This window comes from Platalea leucorodia, assembly GCF_965183815.1.
Source record: "Platalea leucorodia genome assembly, chromosome: 21".
NCBI classification, from domain to species: Eukaryota; Metazoa; Chordata; class Aves; order Pelecaniformes; family Threskiornithidae; genus Platalea; species Platalea leucorodia.
The window spans coordinates 1,908,412-1,924,867 of record NC_138843.1 but is presented as its reverse complement, the minus strand read 5'-3'; the positions used below and the strand labels follow the sequence as shown (position 1 = coordinate 1,924,867).

The following is a 16,456-nucleotide window of genomic DNA, read 5'->3' as shown; positions in this document are numbered from 1 at the left end:
GGCGTGGCTTTTCCCTTCCAGCCGCTCCAGCTCCTTGTTTGTCCTCCTGGCCAGGAAACAGGGCCTCTCCCAGTGGTTTTTTCCATGTCTGGGGCTCGGGACATGCTCCCCCCAGCCAGGAAAACACCGCAGCCCAGCACGGGGATGCCGAGCCCCGCCGCACTGGGGAACAGGGAGGGGGAAGGATGCCAGAGCCACCGAAGGCACCACGGTTTAATACCAGCACGGAGCCAAGAGCTCCCCTGCCCACAGTCCTTGATGCTCGTGGCACCGCGGCCAGGGACCCCCCATGCCGCGCCCCTCACTTGCCCACGCAGAAGTCCCTGAAGATGATGTCGAGGACGTCCTCGGCGCCCACGTGGCCGGTGATCCGGCCCAGGTGCCGCCGTGCCAACCGCAGCTGCTCGGCCGCCAGCCCCAGGTCCCGCCGGCGCTCCCGGCTGTAGCGTGCCAGAGCCGCTGCGCAGTCGCCCAGGTGGAGGCTGTGCCGGTTCTGCGTCAGGCTGGGCGAGCCTGCCAGGGGGTCTCCGCACCTGCGGTGGGGGGGGGAGAAACCAGCCTGGAGCACCCCCCCAGCCGGGACGGGGTGCCCGGTGTCCCCCCCGGTGCCCCCCGCACTCACAGCCGTGCCAGCTGCCGTGCCAGCAGCTCCAGGAGGTGGTCGAGCCCCTCGCCCGTCTTGCAGGAGAGGAGGGCGGCGGGGGGCAGGGGGTCCCCCCGGCTGCAGGCGTCCCGCAGGGCCCCCCTGTTCCCCTGCAGCAGGTCGGCCTTGTTGAGCACCAGGATGCAGGGGGGGGCAGTGGGGGGCAGCAGGGACCCCAGGGCAGCCCCCAGCCCCGCCGGCTCGGCGGGCACCGCCGCGGCGTCCAGCACGGCCAACACCAGGTCCGCTTGCCGCAGCCTGGGGGCAAGGCAGCAGGGTAGGGCAGGGGGCCGCATCCTGCCACCTCCCGCCCAGCCCGGCCCCCCCAGCCCAGCCTCACCGGTCCCGCGCGCGGCTGACCCCCTCCTGCTCGACGGGGTCGGTGGCATCGCGGAGCCCGGCCGTGTCGCTCAGCACCAGGGGGTAACCGCCAACGTTCAGAGCCACCTCCACCACGTCCCGCGTTGTCCCCGCCACCGGTGACACGATGGCCGCCGGACGCTGGCCTGGGGCAGGGACGACATGACACAGGGGACGAGGCTGGGGACCCCCCTGCCCTTGCAGCGCTGGGGACAGTGGCTGCTGTCCCCGGGGAGGGGGACCCTCGTCCGGGCTGCGAGCAGCCCCCCGCGCCCCACTCACACAGCAGGTTGAGCAGGCTGCTCTTGCCCACGTTGGGGGGGCCGGCGATGACGGCATGGACCCCGCCGCGGAGCAGCTCCCCGCGGCGCCCGTCCCGCAGGTGGGCACCGACCTCCCGCTCCAGCGCCCGCACGGTGGCATCCACTGCGGGGGGAGAGCAGGGGGACGCGGCTGGAGGGGGGACAGCAGGCACGGGGTGTCCCAGCCCCGCCACCGCCCTGCCAGCCCTCACCTCGGGCCAAGACCTCTTCCTCCACGTTATCATCCTCACTGAAGTCGATATAGGCTTCAAGGTGGGCGAGAGCCTGGGGACCGGGGCAGGGGCTCAGCGGGGACAGCCTGGCCCCGTGTCCCCCAGCCACCACGCGCCAGCGGAGGAACGTGGGCGGGCGGATCCAAGCCCGTGCCACCCTTACCTGGGTGAGGGTCTCGCTCCAGCGCTGGTAGAGCCGGCCCAGCTCGCCCTCCATCTGCCGCAGCGCCTGCCGCCGCTGGGCCTCCGTCTCCGCCCGGATCAGGTCCCCCAGCCCCTCGGCCGCCGTCAGGTCCAGCTTCCCGCGGCGGAAGGCTCGGCGCGTGAACTCCCCGGGCTCGGCGGGACGCAGCCCGGGCAGGTGCCCTGCCAGCCCCGGGGTGAGCCCCCCTCCCCGAGCTGGGGGCACCCTCCAGCAGCACCCTGGGGAGCAGGACCCGAGGGGAGGGGGGGAGGAGGGACGGGGGGAGCCTCACCCAGCGCCCGCAGCACCCCGCTCACCACCGCCGGCCCGCCATGCACGTGCAGCTCGGCGCAGTCCTCCCCAGTGAAGCTCTGGGGACCTGCAGAGCCAGGACACGGCTCGGACGGGCACCGCCGCGAGCTTGCCCCCGGCCGGATCCGGCACACGCCGTCCCTTCCCCTCCCGTGGCGGCATGCATGCTTCAACCCCACAGGGGCTTTTGGGGGACTCAGGGGAGACCCCCCCCAGCAGCTGTGCTGCGGCTATATAGGATCGGTGCAACAGGGCCAGCACTGAGCCGGGACCAGCATGGCAGGCATCTGCGCATAGCTGGCGTCACGGTGCCGGGGAAGCCAAGAGGGGCTGAGCCCTGTCTGTGCCGGGCACCGGGACCCCCACCAAGCACCGAGACCCCCACCAAGCACCGAGATCCCCACCAAGCACCGAGACCCCCACCAAGCACCGAGACCCGATGCCAATCCCACCTGGGAACCAGACGACGAGGCCGCGGTCCAGGGGCTCGGCGGTGGCGGGGTCGCGGATGCGCCGCAGGGCCAGGACGCGGGGCGGGGGCGGCTCGGGGCGCCCGGTGAGGCTCTGCAGGGCCCCGCGGCTGCCCGGCCCGCTGGTGCGGATGACGGCCACCCCGCACCGCCCGTGTCCCGAGGAGACGGCGAAGATGGTGTCACCCCACGCTGCGGTGCAGAGGCGCTGCGCCCACCTGCGATGGGGCAGAGAGCCCGGAGAGGGGGTGCAGGGGTGGGGGGTCCCCTATCCACACCCCCGATGGGGCAGAGGGTGCAGGGATGCACAACCCCTCACTCGCCCCCCCGGGACCCCTCCCCGTGCACCCCACAGACCCAAAGGGGCTCCCACTGGGCCCTGGGGTGCAGACCCCTCCCTATGCCCCCCAAGATGCTGGGGTGCACCCCCTCCTTCTGCAGCCCCCCACCCGAGGCTGCACCCGCCCCCGCGCACCCTGCCAGGCCCGGGGCAGGCAGGGTGCAGGGGTGCACCCTTCTCCCCCCGCAGCCTCCCCGTCCTGAGGGTGCAGCCCCCCCCCTCCCGTGCGCACCCCTCCGCTTTGGGGTGCATCCCCACCCAAAGGCACGGAGGTGCAACCCCCCCATGCACCCCCTCCCCAGGTGCTCCCCCTCCCCATGCACCCCCTCCCCAGTTGCTCCCCCTCCCCGTGCACCCCCTCCCCGTGCACCCTCTCCCCAGGTGCTCCCCCTCCCCATGCACCCCCTCCCCATACACCCCCCTTCACCGGGCGAACTCCCACCCCTGGCGCACCCCCTCCCGCGCACCCCCTCCCCAGGGTCCCCCCACCCCGGGGTGCCCCCACCCCCGGGACTGCCCCCCCCCCGGGGGTCCCCACCTGCGTCCCGCCGCGCTCAGCGCCCTCCGCAGCGCCATGAACCCGGCCCCACGCCGCCCGCACCCCGCGGCGGCCTCAGCGCAAGCGCCTCGCCCCGCCCACCCTCCCGCGGCGATTGGCCAGCGCACCGGCGAGGGGCGGCCTTCGTGCCCGCGGCCCTGCTTCTGATTGGCCAGCGGGCCAGCCATGACGCCGCGCCGCCTGAGGCTGCGCAGGAGCCGGGCGCTTCCGCCCGGCGTGGGGCGCGGCGCTGCCCGGGGCGGCCGCGGGGGTCCCTGCCCGTCCCCGCGGGGGTCCCTGCCCGTCCCCCCCGGGCTCCCTGCCTGTCCCCGCCGGGCGGGCAGGGCTGCAGCCCCCCCCGGCCCCCCCCGAGGCACTGCACGCCCGCTCCCACCCGGGTGCTGCCCCCGCGGGGTGTGGGGGTGCGGCGGGGACCCCCCCCCCGCCCGGGGGAACCCCGGGTATTGCGGGGCCGCCCTGCGGGTGAGGGGCCGGGCGGGAGCCAGACCCGCGACCCCCGGCTGCACCCTGAAAGTAACCCCCAGCACCCTGAGCTGGGGGATCCCCGTGTCCGGAGCGGGGGGGGCAGCACCCACGGTCCCCCATGGCAGAGCCCACCCCTGCCCGGTCCCTGTTCTACCGCCCCCTCTGCACCCCCTGGTGTCCCCCTCCCCCGGGGGTGGGGGGTTCCCGTGCCCCCACTCCCACCCAGGCTGCCCAGGAGCGCTTGGGCTTTTCGGGGCCCCCTGCTCACCCTGGGGGGTCCCTGCGCTGGGCACCCCCAGGCCCCGAGGCGGCTGAGCCCTGGCTCCGCACCCAGCTGCTCTTCCACGGGGACCCCCCGCCACGGCCCGGGGCCCCACCCCCGCAGCGGGGGCCGGGGCTGCCCCGCGGGGTGGGGGGTCCCGCACGCCGCCCCCGCCGTGGGCGCCGGCAGGGGCCCGCAGCCGCCCGCGGCCCCGCTGCTCCGACAACCATAGAAATTTTCCCCAAGCAGCATCACAGCGCGGTACCCGCTCCCCATCCCGGGGGGGGACCCCATCCCTGTCCCCATCCCGGGGGGGGACCCCATCCCTGTCCCCATCCCTGTCCCCATCCCTGTCCCCATCCCACCCCCTCCTGCTCGGGGCCCGAGGCTTTGGGGGGGCCAAACCAACCGGTGCACAGGGGTTGGGGTGCAGGCAGCCAGGACGATGGGGTCCCCCCTGCTCCGGGGGTCTCCCCTCATGGCCCCCAAATTCTGGGCTCAGTGTGCAGCGGGGGGGGGGGGGGGGGGCTGGGGGCTGGGGGGGCTGCGGGCCGCTGCGGTGGCGGGGGACGGGGGGGCGGCCATGCAGACAAAGGCGCTGGAGCAGGGAGGGGCGCGCAGCGGCATGGCCGGGATGCTGGCCAGGATGCTGGCAGGGATGCAGGCAGGGATGCAGGCAGGGATGCTGGAATCCCGGGGATGCTGGAGACCCGGCAATGTCACCTCCTGTGCTAAATCCCTGCGGACACCCCCAACCCCCCCGGCCCCCCCCGGGCCAGCGCCGGGGACCCCGGGGAGGAGCTGCAGCAGAGAGCGTGGGCCGCGGGGCCGGGGGGGTCTCCCGGGGGGTTCGGGGTCCTGGGGTGCAGGCACCCCACACGCGCAGCCCCGCGAGGCCCCGGGGCGCACCCCAGCTGGCCGGGCCAGCCCGGACCCCCCCTCCCCACCTTGGGGTGCAGAAGCTTTTCCTTGTGCCCCCCCCGGCCCCCCAGCTCCCCGCGGCTCAGCCGTCCCCTCCCTGCCAGGCGGCTGGACCGGGCCCAGGATGGGGCCAGTGGCCAGGCCCGGCCCGGGCCCCGCGCCAGCCTGTGCCCCTCCAGCTGCCCAAGCGAGATGCCAGGGGAGGGGACGGCTCCTTGTGGCACCCTTCATCAGCGCTGGCACCCAGCCCCTGCCCCAAAATAGCCACGGGCGTGCGCGGAGCGGCGGGGGGGGGGGGGGGGGCGAGCGGGACCGGGCCCAGGGGTGCCCCCCACCCCAATGCCCACGCTGCCGGGGGGCTCGCAGGGGCCCCGGCCGGGCCCCGGGCCCCTCTGGCTCTGGGGGGGGGCTGCGTGGGGTGCCCCCCCCCCCCCGAGTGAAGGTGGCCGGGCGGGGGGGCGGGGGGCAGAGGAGGGCTCCCGAAAGGTCAGGGAGGGAGCCCCGGTCGGGTTACCCCCCCCCCCCCCCCCGCGGGGCCGGGCGCCGTGACGGGGCGGGGGGGCACGGGGGGACACGGGGGGGACACGGGGGGACACGGGGGGGGGGGGGGGCCGGGGCAGGGCCGGCACCCGGGATGCTCCGTGCCCCCTCCCCGGGCGGGGGGGAGCCGCCGCCCCCCCGGGACCACCCCACGGGGCGCGGCCGGACACGCGTGGCCGGTGCTACCGGCGCTGGGGAGACGGCGGCCAACCAGACAATTAAAGGGGCCGGGAGCTCGGCGCTCCGCTCCGCCGCCTTTGTCCCTCCTCCCGCCCGGCGGCGGCGGCGGCACCGGCGGCGGCTGGGGCGGCACCGGCGGCACCGGCCCCGAGCCCGGAGCCCCCATGCACCGGCCCCCGCCGCCGAGCCGCCGCCGAGCCCCGCACCATGCCCGAGCCGCCGGTTGCAGCTCAGGACGGCGACCGGCCCCGGCGGGCCCCGGCTGGCGAGGAGAGAACGGAACCGGTGGCCCCGACCGGTGTCCTGGGTAAGGTGGCAACCGGGCGGGGAGCGGCCCCCGCCGCCGGGGTCGGGTCGGGGCTGCGGGCGGCGGCGGCGGCGGCGGGGGGGGGGCCGCTCCCTGCGGCTCCGATGCGGATGGCGGCGGGGCTCGGCCGGGATGCGGCTCCCCGGCGGCGGCGGGGGGGTCCGTGCCCCCGGGGGGGCTCCGAGCTCCCCCCCGCACAGCTCCGTGCCCCCCCCCCCGGGGTCTGGTCCCTGTGTCCCCGGGGGGGCTGTGGTCCCCCGGGGATCGGGGCTGTGTGTCCCCCCCCCCCCCGGCACTGGTCCGTGCCCCCCCGGGATGGGGTCCACGCACAGGTCTGTGTCCCCACGGCCACACCAGCGACCTCCCCGGCACGGTGCCCACGCCCCCCCAGCACCTCCGGGCCACGCAGCCCCCCGGGAAGGCCCGTTTGCCCCCCCGGACAGGCCCGTGCCCCCCCCCAGACCGGCTCCGTGTCCCCCGGGGCAGAGCTGGGCAGCGGGTGCAGGACAGGGGCTCTGGGTTGGGGTCCCCAAGCTGGGGTTGGGGTCCCCCCCGCGTGGCCCTGGGACCAGGTAACGTCCCCACGGCCACGGCCGGGGCGGCTTGGGGTCCCCAGGGCAAGGCAGCGCAGGCAGGGCCTGCTGCCCGCCGCGCGGCCGAGCGGGACTCCTGCCTGCGGGAGGGTGACCCACTTTGTGTCCCCCCGGGACGCGGCCGCCCGTGGCAGGCGGCATCGCCGCTCCCCCAAATGCCTCCTTCCCCGGCGGCCACGGGCTCCGCTCGGCGGCGGGGCAGTGACGTGCCGGTCCCCGGCACGCTGCAGCTCCCGTGACCTTATCCCGGAGAGCCAAGGTGAGCGGCACGGCCCCGGCGTGCCGGGGGGAGCGGGTGGCCGCGGGGACGAGCGGGGACGCAGGTCTCGGGCGTGGGCTGGGATGCTGCGGGGCTCCATCCCCGCACGCCGCCGGCGGACCCTGCGTGCCGGTTTGGTGACGGCACAGGGTGCCGGAGGGGGCCGGGGGCCGTTCTCGCTGGCAGCGGGGCAAGAAGGACCGCGTGGCCGGCGTGGGGCGAAGGCAGGATCCGGCCCCCTGTGCCCAGCCGGGGGGGGGGGGCAGGAGCGGCGCTGGGGACCCCTCTGCGGCTCGGCCACGTCTTTTCCCTTGACCTTGGGCAGGAAAAACCCTCCTGCCCCCGGAGCCGAGGCCTCGGGGTGGGCGCCCACCACCCCCGGCATCACCCCGGTTTGCACGCCGGCACACACGCGTGTGCAGGCTTCGCCGGTGCCTGCGCCGCTGCCCGGCCGTGCCCGCCGGCTGGGCCCCCGCGCCGCTGCCGGCGCTGCCGCCTGGGTGACACCGCTCCCGGCAGGGTGTAAATAATTCAGGGTGGGTGAGCTCAGCCTGCCGGCGTCGGCGAGCTGCCCGGCGGCGAGCGCGGCCGAGCCACCGCCGCCAGCACCGCGTGCCCACCCCGGCAGCGCTGGGCCTGGGATGCGGGACGTGCCCCGGGGTGCAGGATCGGGCCCGCTCCGGGGGCGGTTGGCTGGCAGCCTGGCGCCGTCTCCGGCTTTCACCCACGGTGCCAGGACAGGGCGGCCTTTCAGAGCCCGGCGCCGCAGCCCCTTCCCGGCGGCGGCTCGGGCGATGAGTTTGTCAGGTCTCAGCCTGGCTGGTTGGCGGGGGGGGGGGTCCTGCTCTGCTCCCCCAGCCCAGGCGGGTCCGGGGGTGCCGGGAGCCGGGGTGCATCCCCCGGGATGAGCTGCCGGAGCAGGTTTGGTGTTTCCTGTTTTTCGGGGCCGGCAGGTCCCGGGGTGAGCAGCGTTTCCGGAGCCCCGGGACCTTCCCAGCCCTGGGGCAGCAGGAGAGGCCGTGACGTCCCCGGGCATCGGCCTGCCCGCCCCGTCCTGGCTCTGCCACCCTGGCTTAGGAGGGGAAACTGAGGCACGGAGGTGGCTGGGCACACTGCAGGTGTGGGGCAGGGAGAAACGGGGTCCCACGGTGGGGACCCACCCCAGCACCTTTGGGGAGCCTCATCCTGCCCTTCCTGCCCGCTCCGGGCAGCGTTTTGGGATGCGCCCGGTCCCCGTCCGCCCTGAGAGGCGTGATGGGGACGCTGGGCACAGGGTCGGCATGTCCCCACGGCGTGGGCACCCCCCAGCAGGACGGGGGCCAGGTCCCTGTGCCAGCCCCCATCGGGGGGTGACGAGGGGACCCTGGGGACCGTCCCCATCCCGCCTCGCTGCAGCGGCACGGGGCCTCCCCGGGTTTCCATGGAGACCGGCTGCTTTTTCACTCCCCCCATTTTTCCTGCGGTTTCCCATCTCCCGGAGCCGCGGCCCTGCCGGATCCCGGCCCCGCCGAGGGGCTGCGGGCAGAGGTGAGCGGGGGGGGGGGGGGGGGGGGCTGCAGGGGGGCACCGTGGGGCACCCCGCAGCAGCCGGCACCCCAGGGGTGCCAGGACCCGCTGCCAGCCCCTCCCCGGCAGCTGTTGGGGCCTTTTTGGGCACCCTGAGCTGCCGGAGGAGAAACCTGAGCCCGGGCCAGCGTCACCACGAGCAGGGCCATGACCTGCTGCCATGGCCACTGCTGGGACAGCCACCGCCGGGGACGTGCCGGGGGTCCCCGCACCCATCCCATGCGCTGGCAGCTGAGTCGTCGGTGCTTCGGGGTCCGGTTCATGGTGCTGCGGTGGGGGAGGCCCCTCTCTCCCTCCCTCCATCCCTCCTTCCCTCCCTCCCTCCGGCAGATAAGCTCTTCGGGAAGCGGCTGCTCCAGGCCGGGCGCTACATCATGTCCCACAAGGCTTGGATGAAGACGGTGCCCACCGAGAACTGCGACGTGCTCATGACCTTCCCGGGTAGGGAGATGCCCGGGGTACCCGGGGCAGGGGCCGGGGCTGACGGTGCCGGTGTGGAGCACCGGGATGGTGGCGTGGAGCTGCCGCGGGGACGGGGGACGTGGGGAGGGCTGGGGACCAGGGTGGGCTGTGCTGGGAGGCGCGGACGCCCTGGTCTCTGCCGCGGTGCTGACCGGTGCCATCCAGACACCACCGACGACCACACGCTGCTCTGGCTCCTGAACCACATCCGCCTCGGCATCCCCGAGCTCATCGTCCAGGTCCGGCACCACAAGCACACCCGCGTCTACGCCTTCTTTGTCACCGCCACCTACGAGAGGTAGGGTCCCGGCTGTGTCCCCAGCCCCCGCCGCGTCCCCCACCGCGTCCCCAGCCGTGTCCCCAGCCGTGTCCCCTCTGCCTGCAGTTTGCTGCGTGGGGCCGATGAGATCGGGCTGCGAAAGCCGGTGAAAGCCGAATTCGGTGGAGGCATGCGGAGCTTCTCCTGCGAGGAGGATTACATCTACGAGAACATCGAGAATGAGCTTTACTTCTTCACGTCTCAGGTGGGACGCGGAGGGATGCGGGACATGGGACGGGGATGCGGGGATGCAGGGATGCAGGGGTGCAGGGCAGGGATGCAGGGGTGCAGGGCAGGGATGCAGGGATGCAGGGATACACGGATTCAGGGCAGGGGTGCAGGGCAGGGATGCGGGGGTGCAGGGCAGGGATGCGGGGATGCAGGGATACACGGATTCAGGGCAGGGGTGCAGGGCAGGGATGCGGGGATGCAGGGATGCAGGGATACACAGATTCACGGCAGGGGTGCAGGGCAGGGATGCGGGGATGCGGGGATGCAGGGATGCAGGGATACACGGATTCAGGGCAGGGGTGCAGGGCAGGGATGCGGGGGTGCAGGGCGGGGATGCAGGCACGTGGGGATGCAGGGATGGGATGCAGGGACATGGGGCAGGGGGGCAGGTCCTCTCCCCCTCCCCAGGTGAAAAAGGAGATCAGGGAGCCCCAGCCCAGCTGGGGACCGAGCCAGCCATCCCGCAAGCTGGGGACAAGGCGGCTCCGGGGAGGGGACAGGACAGGGCCAAGGGCTGGGGACGCGGCTGTGGCAGGAGAGGGGCCGGGGGCCGGGCAGCGGCACCATCGCCCGGGGCTCAACCCCGCTGCGGTGCCGCAGGAACGGCAAAACATCATCAGGTACTGGCTGGAGAACCTGCGCGCCAAGCAGGGCGAGTCGCTGCACAACATCCACTTCCTCGAGGGGCAGCCCATCAGTGAGTACGGCACGGCGCGGCACCGCGCGGCACGGCACCCCTCTGCCCCGCTCCCTCTGCCCAGCCTGCGCCCGACCCCAGTGAGGGTCCCCCTGTCACCCCGTGTCCCCATCCCCGGGGCCGTGTGCCGGACGGGGTGGTGGGTGCGTGGTGGCTGTGCCGTCCTGGGGTTGGGGACAGAGCCCCGATGTGCCATGGTCACCCCAAACCCGTCCTCTCCGTTGTCCCTGTCCCAAACCCCACCGTGCCAGGGCCGCCTGGGGACAGGCGTGGGGGGGCCGGGGTGGGCTGGCAGCGTCCCCGCAGCCCGTCCCTCACCCCGTGCCCCGCGGCGCAGTCCCGGAGCTGGCGGCCCGCGGCGTCATCCAGCAGGTCTTCCCGCTGCACGAGCAGAGGATCCTCAAGCGGCTCATGAAGTCCTGGGTGCAGGCGATCTGCGAGGCCCAGCCGCTCGGTACGGTGTCGAGGGGGTGGCACGGGGGGGTCTGGGGGTCCCAGCCCCGCTCACGCCCCCCTCGGCCCCCGCAGATGAGATCTGCGACTACTTCGGGGTGAAAATCGCCATGTACTTCGCCTGGCTGGGCTTCTACACCTCGGCCATGGTGTACCCCGCCGTCTTCGGCTCCATCCTGTACACCTTCACCGAGAGCGACCAGGTGAGAGCGGTCGGGAAATGGGGTAAATCCCCACGTCTGGGGGCCATGGGGGGGGTTTCCATCCCTCCTTGCTCCGGGCTTTCCCTACGATGTTTAACGCTGTGATTGCTATGAGCTGGGAGGCTCCCAGGCCCACAGTGGTGGGGCTGGGGCAGCACCGTGCGGGTCCCCAGGGCTGCGGGGGGGAGTCGGGGACGGGAAGGGACCATCCCCGGTGCAGTCGGTGCCATCGGTCCCGCAGACCAGCCAGGACATCTGCTGCGTGGTCTTCGCCATCTTCAACGTCATCTGGGCCACCCTCTTCCTCGAGGAGTGGAAGCGCCGTGGGGCCGAGTTTGCCTACAAGTGGGGGACACTGGACACCCCGGCCGAGTCCATCGAGGAGCCCCGGCCCCAGTTCAGGGTGAGCCCTGGGTGAGGGGGTTCCCATGCGTGGGGGGGTCCCCGGGGCTGGGGTCCGGCTGAGCTCCCCCCGACCCCGACCAGCCACCCGGGCTCGGTGCGGAGAACCGGCACCTTCGTGACGCCCCCCACCCCTGCACCCCGAGGGGGTCCGCGCCGGGTCCCACCCACGCTGGGGTCACGGAGGGATCCCGTGGGGCCCCCCACCGTGGGGAGGGTCACACGCTGCCGCCCCCCTCCCCGGCAGGGCATTAAGAGAATCAGCCCCGTGACCAGCGCGGAGGAGTTTTACTACCCGCCGTGGAAGCGCCTGCTCTTCCAGTGCCTGGTCAGCCTCCCCGTCTGCCTCTCCTGCCTCTTCTTCGTCTTCCTCCTCATGCTGGGCTGCTTCCAGCTCCAGGTGGGTCCTCATCCCGCCCGCGCCGGGCTGCCAGCGCCCTCTGCGCTGACCCCGTCCCCATCCCCGTCCCCGTCCCTGCAGGAGTTCGTGCTGAGCATCCAGGAGCTGCCCCGGATCATCCGTTTCCTCCCCAAAATCGTCCTGGCCGTCATCGTCTCCGCCTGCGACGAGGTTTACAAGAAGATCGCGTACTGGTTGAACGACATGGGTGCGTGGGGGCGGCACCCGGGGGTGCTCCTGGCAGGGCTGGGTGCTGGGACCCCCCTGAGCCCCAACCTGAAGCCCCCTCCTCTGCTTTGCAGAGAACTACCGCCTGCAGAGTGCCTACGAGAAACACCTCATCATCAAAATCGTCCTGGTGAGAGGGGGCCGGCAGCCGCGGGGGGACGGGGGACGGGGGACGGGGGGTCCCCGCGGCCACCCCGCGCTCACCCCCCCCTCTCCCGCAGTTTCATTTTGTAAATTCATACCTGAGTCTTTTCTACATCGGTTTCTACCTCAAAGACATGGAGCGGCTGAAGGAGGTAAGGGGCCGTGCCCGGGGGCGGCGGGGGTGGCCTGAGCCCCCCCGGTGTCGCCCGGACGGACAGACGGATGTCCTCGATCCACCCCTGCCGCCATCACCCCCTGCGCCCTCCCGGGGGGCCGGTGTCCCCGCACGCCCCCGCCACGGTCCCTGGCTGCTGCGCTCCCGGCCGGAGCCTGCACCGGGTCCCCAGCTCCTGCTCCTGCTCACGATCTCTCTCTGTCTGTCTGTCTGTCTGTTCTTCTGTCCCTTCCACAGCTCCTGCTCATCTTCTCTCTCTCCCAAAGCCTCGTGCGTCAGCTCAAAGAGGCTCTCCTTCCCTTCATCCTCCTCCACCTCCACCTCTCTCTCATCTTCTTTAAGGGCCTCCTGGGCTTTTGCTGGAGACTGGGAGTATCCAAAGTAGGAGCGGGGAGGGGGGGCGGGCATCCCCTCGCACCCCACCCCGGGGCCCCCGCTGTCCCCAGGAGGGAGCCGGGCGTCCCCCGCCCCGGCTCTGCTCCGGCTGGCGGTGGCACACGCGACCCCAGCGCCGCTGAGGTCCCATCCCATCGCTTGTCACCAACGGGGGGTCACGGGGCAGGGGGGGACACCAGGCTTGGGTGTCCCGCTCCGCCAGCACGGCCGTGGGGAGGAGCAGGGACCCCGCGGGGGCAGGCGATGGGGACGCAGGGACACACGCACACACCTCTCCCGGGTGCTGTCCCCCCTCCCCGGGTGACAGCGTGCGCCCCGTGTCCCCGCGCAGATGCTGGCCACGCTGCTCATCACCCGCCAGTTCCTGCAGAACGTCAGGGAGGTGTCGCAGCCCCACCTGTACCGCCGGCTGCGCCGGGGGGACCTCAGCCTCCGCAGCCTCCGCCAGCTCGCCCACGCCGTCCTCTGCCTGCTCGCCCCCCGCCGCCGCCCCCCGGCCCCCCCCGAGGGCTCGAGAGGGGAGAAGAAGTGTCTGAACGGGGGCTGCGGGGTGCCGGAGGAAGAGGAGGAGGAGGAAGAACGGCGTGAGTCGGACTCGGAGGAGGAGAGCGCCCTGGATTGCGGGTTGAAGCTGAAGAAGGTGAGCTTCATCGAGAAGGCGGAGCGGCGCGGCGGGGAGCCCGGCGGCCCCGAGGACGAGAGCTTCCTCGAGGAGGGCAGCCCCACCATGGTGGAGAAGGGCATGGACCCCGCGTCCGTCTTCGAGCTGTGCGAGGATGAGGAGGAGGCCGAAGGTCCCCCCTGCAGCCCGGTCAAGGCGGCGGAGCCGGCGGTGGTCCCGCGGGCCGGCCGGAGGAGGCGGGCGGCTGAGAGCCGGGAGGAGGAGGAGGGTGAGGAGGAAGGGCGGAGGCGCAACCGGGCGTCGTGGATCGACCCGCCGGAGGAGGACTACTCCACGCAGCTGACGCAGGCGGAGGTGGAGAGCTGCATGAAGAAGTACGAGGTGAGCGGCCCCGAGGGGGGCACGGGGCTGGCGGGGTGCGGCGTACCCCCCGCCCAGCCCCACTGCAACATGCTCTTCCTCCTCCTCTTCCTCCCCAGGACACCTTCCAGGACTACCAGGAGATGTTCATCCAGTTCGGCTACGTGGTGCTCTTCTCCTCCGCCTTCCCCCTGGCCGCCATGTGCGCCCTGGTGAACAACGTCATCGAGATCCGGAGCGACGCCTTCAAGCTGTGCACGGGGCTGCAGCGTCCCTTCGGCCAGCGGGTCGAGAGCATCGGGCAGTGGCAGGTGGGCTGGGGGGCACCGGGGGCCTGGCGGGGGTCCCGGCTGGCCGGGGGGCTCATCCCCGGCACCATCGCTCTTGCAGAAGGTGATGGAGGCCATGGGCATCCTGGCCATCGTGGTCAACTGCTACCTGATCGCCCAGTGCGGGCAGCTCCAGCGCCTCTTCCCCTGGCTCAGCCCCGAGGGAGCCATCATCTCCGTGGTGGTGCTGGAGGTACGGTGCTTGCGCCCGGGGCTTGCCCCCGCCGCCCGCTCCGTGGCCATCTGTTATTGTAGGGTCTCCCAGTGCGTGACGAGGCGTTGTCTTGGCTCAGCCAGCCAAGGGCTCCCACAGACCTTCCCCTCCAGGGATGGGGTCCCAGCCCGAAACCCTCTGCTGCAACCCCTGGCAGCTCCCTGCCGTCAGCGGGTGCCGCCAGGCCACGTGCCGGGGCCCAGAATCCCCCAGGCTGTTATTGTAGGGTCTCTCCAGCCCCCCATCCATTGCGGGCTGCATTTTGGGAGGGGATGGCGGTGCCCACGGGGCTGGGGATGCTCAGCCGGACCCGCGTTCCCCCCGCAGCACTTCGCCCTGTTCCTCAAGTACATCATCCAAGTGGCCATCCCCGACATCCCCGCCTGGGTGGCCGAGGAGATGGCCAAGCTGGAGTACCAGCGCCGCGAGGCCTTCAAGGTAGGCGATGCTGGGACGGGACCCTCCTTGGGGCCGAGCACGGACCCAGGACGCCCCGTCCCCGGGGCCGGTGGGCTCCCCGGGGCGTCCCCAGGGCTGACACGCTCCCCGTCGACAGAAGCACGAGCGGCAGGCGCAGCACCACTTCCAGCAGCAGCAGCGGCGCAAGCGGGAGGAGGAGGAGCGGCAGCGGCACGCCGAGTACCAGGCCCGCAAGGAGCGCGAGTCCAGCCGCGACGAGGCCAAGCCCGAGGCCGCCGGGCAGGACCCGGCCCACGAGAAGAGCCAGAGCAAAGGGAAGGGCTCCGGGGGTTCCTCGCACGGCTCCGACAAGCCCAAGCGACCCAGCTCCCTCCTGGCCACCAACAACGTGATGAAGCTGAAGCAGATCATCCCTTTGCAGGGCAAGTTCCTCTCCGGGGGGGCCGGGGCCGGCAGCACGGCCACCGCCAGGTCCCCCCAGTCCCCCACCGGCAGCGAGAACAAACTCCCCGGCTTCCTCAGCTTCAAGTTCCTGAAATCCCCCGAGACTAAGCGGGACACAGGGACCGAGAAGGTCCAGTCGCCCACCAAGCCATTCAATCCCAGCAAGCTCTTCAACTTCGGCAAGTCCGAAGGGGCCGGGGGCAACGGCGCTGCGGCCACCGCCTCCCCCCAGCCCCGGCCCGGCCCCTCGGCGGACACAGGCGAGCGGCCGGTCCCCAGCAAGTCCCATCTCAACGGGGTGCCGGAGGAGGGGGGCCGAGAGGAGCCGGAGAGCCGGGCGGAGGAGGAGAGCGGGGGCTATAAACTCTAACCGGACCTTTTGGGGGAGCGGGAGCGAGCGGGGCTGCCCGCTCCCTTCTCCAGGCAGCCGCGGACACGGTCACCCTCTCGCCTCCCCTCGCCGTCCCCTGCCACGGGGCGCGCAGGGCCGGGCTGAGCCCGCCAGGTGCCGGCGCTGGCCCCTCGCTCTGCACCGTCCCCCTCTGCCGCGTCCCCTCGTGTCCCTCCAGCCCCTCCGCTGGGACCCGCTGCTGCCCCAGCTCCAGCTCCGGCCGCATCCTGCACCAAGGACACCCGAGCAAAGCGCCGTCGGTGCGAGCAGCAGCAGGGTCCGGCCGCGGCCTCGGATGGAGCATCCCGGCAGCTTTCCCTCCTGCGCCGCTCCGCAGGCTCACAAGCAGGAGATGCCCCGGTCCGGCTCTGCGCCATGAGCCAGGGGTCCCGGCCACCGCCTCCGCACCCACTGCCCCGAGGAGATGCTGCGGTCCAACCTGAGGAGACGCAGCGGAAGGCGGTGCTGCCAGATCCACCAGGACCAGCCCGCCGGGCTGGGCACCACATCTCCGATCGTGGAGGGACGAGACCACGGCGCTCGCGGGAGTGGCGGCGAGAGGAACCCGACTCATCCGTGCCTACAGCCCCTGCGTACAGCCATCGCCCGGGGTCCCGCCGGCACCCACGCCGTGCCCAGCTCCGTCCCGCTCCCGGCAGCCTCCGCGTGGATTCCTTCCCAGCACCGGGACGTTTTCCTGCCCGAAGCCCGGACGGCCGGGAGGGAGGGGGGTGAGCGGCGAGCGCCAGCCACCTGGATCCCCATGCATGGGCAGCATTTCTTGCACTAAAACCGAAACAAAACCCAACGCAAAGCGACTCTCTCCCCTTCTTGGCCTGACGGCTCGAGGCGGCAGAGGCGAGAGCTGGCACCGGTGCCGCGGTTGGCCCCAGCGACTGCAACGTGAGCCGGGACGGTCCCTTCCCCTCTCCGCTTTCTTATTTCATGGAATTATTTCGCAATAAGGCACTCGCACACGGAGGTCGCGCCGGAGCCCGGGCTCTCCGCAAGGGCGGGGTGGGGGGGTGGGAGCAGCTTCGCTTCTGCCGGGGCAAAGGTTTTGCCGTCGC

At 73.1% G+C, this 16,456-nt stretch overlaps 2 protein-coding genes across 2 annotated transcripts; one reads left to right on the top strand and one right to left on the bottom strand.

Annotated features, from left to right (window-relative positions):
• Nucleotides 1–247: 247 nt before the first annotated feature.
• On the bottom strand, nucleotides 248–3,471 carry GTPBP3 (GTP binding protein 3, mitochondrial). Its single transcript, XM_082330941.1, has 9 exons — nucleotides 3,383–3,471; nucleotides 2,487–2,722; nucleotides 2,015–2,101; nucleotides 1,702–1,904; nucleotides 1,518–1,590; nucleotides 1,286–1,429; nucleotides 984–1,149; nucleotides 623–901; nucleotides 248–533 (listed from the first exon to the last, which is right to left on the bottom strand). Exons 1-9 carry the CDS (start codon nucleotides 3,418–3,420, stop codon nucleotides 302–304), a joined length of 1,458 nt encoding a protein of 485 aa, XP_082187067.1. The 5' UTR covers nucleotides 3,421–3,471; the 3' UTR covers nucleotides 248–301.
• Nucleotides 3,472–5,978: 2,507 nt separating this feature from the next.
• Nucleotides 5,979–16,381, top strand: ANO8 (anoctamin 8; the record flags this gene model as incomplete). The annotated part of the gene is made up of 18 exons (XM_082330904.1): nucleotides 5,979–6,078; nucleotides 8,827–8,937; nucleotides 9,124–9,256; nucleotides 9,344–9,482; nucleotides 10,109–10,205; nucleotides 10,543–10,659; nucleotides 10,734–10,861; nucleotides 11,103–11,264; nucleotides 11,511–11,663; nucleotides 11,745–11,871; nucleotides 11,966–12,021; nucleotides 12,113–12,187; nucleotides 12,448–12,591; nucleotides 12,938–13,609; nucleotides 13,708–13,899; nucleotides 13,979–14,110; nucleotides 14,459–14,569; nucleotides 14,688–16,381. 18 exons carry the CDS (start codon nucleotides 5,979–5,981, stop codon nucleotides 15,363–15,365), a joined length of 3,327 nt encoding a protein of 1,108 aa, XP_082187030.1. The 3' UTR covers nucleotides 15,366–16,381.
• Nucleotides 16,382–16,456: the final 75 nt, after the last annotated feature.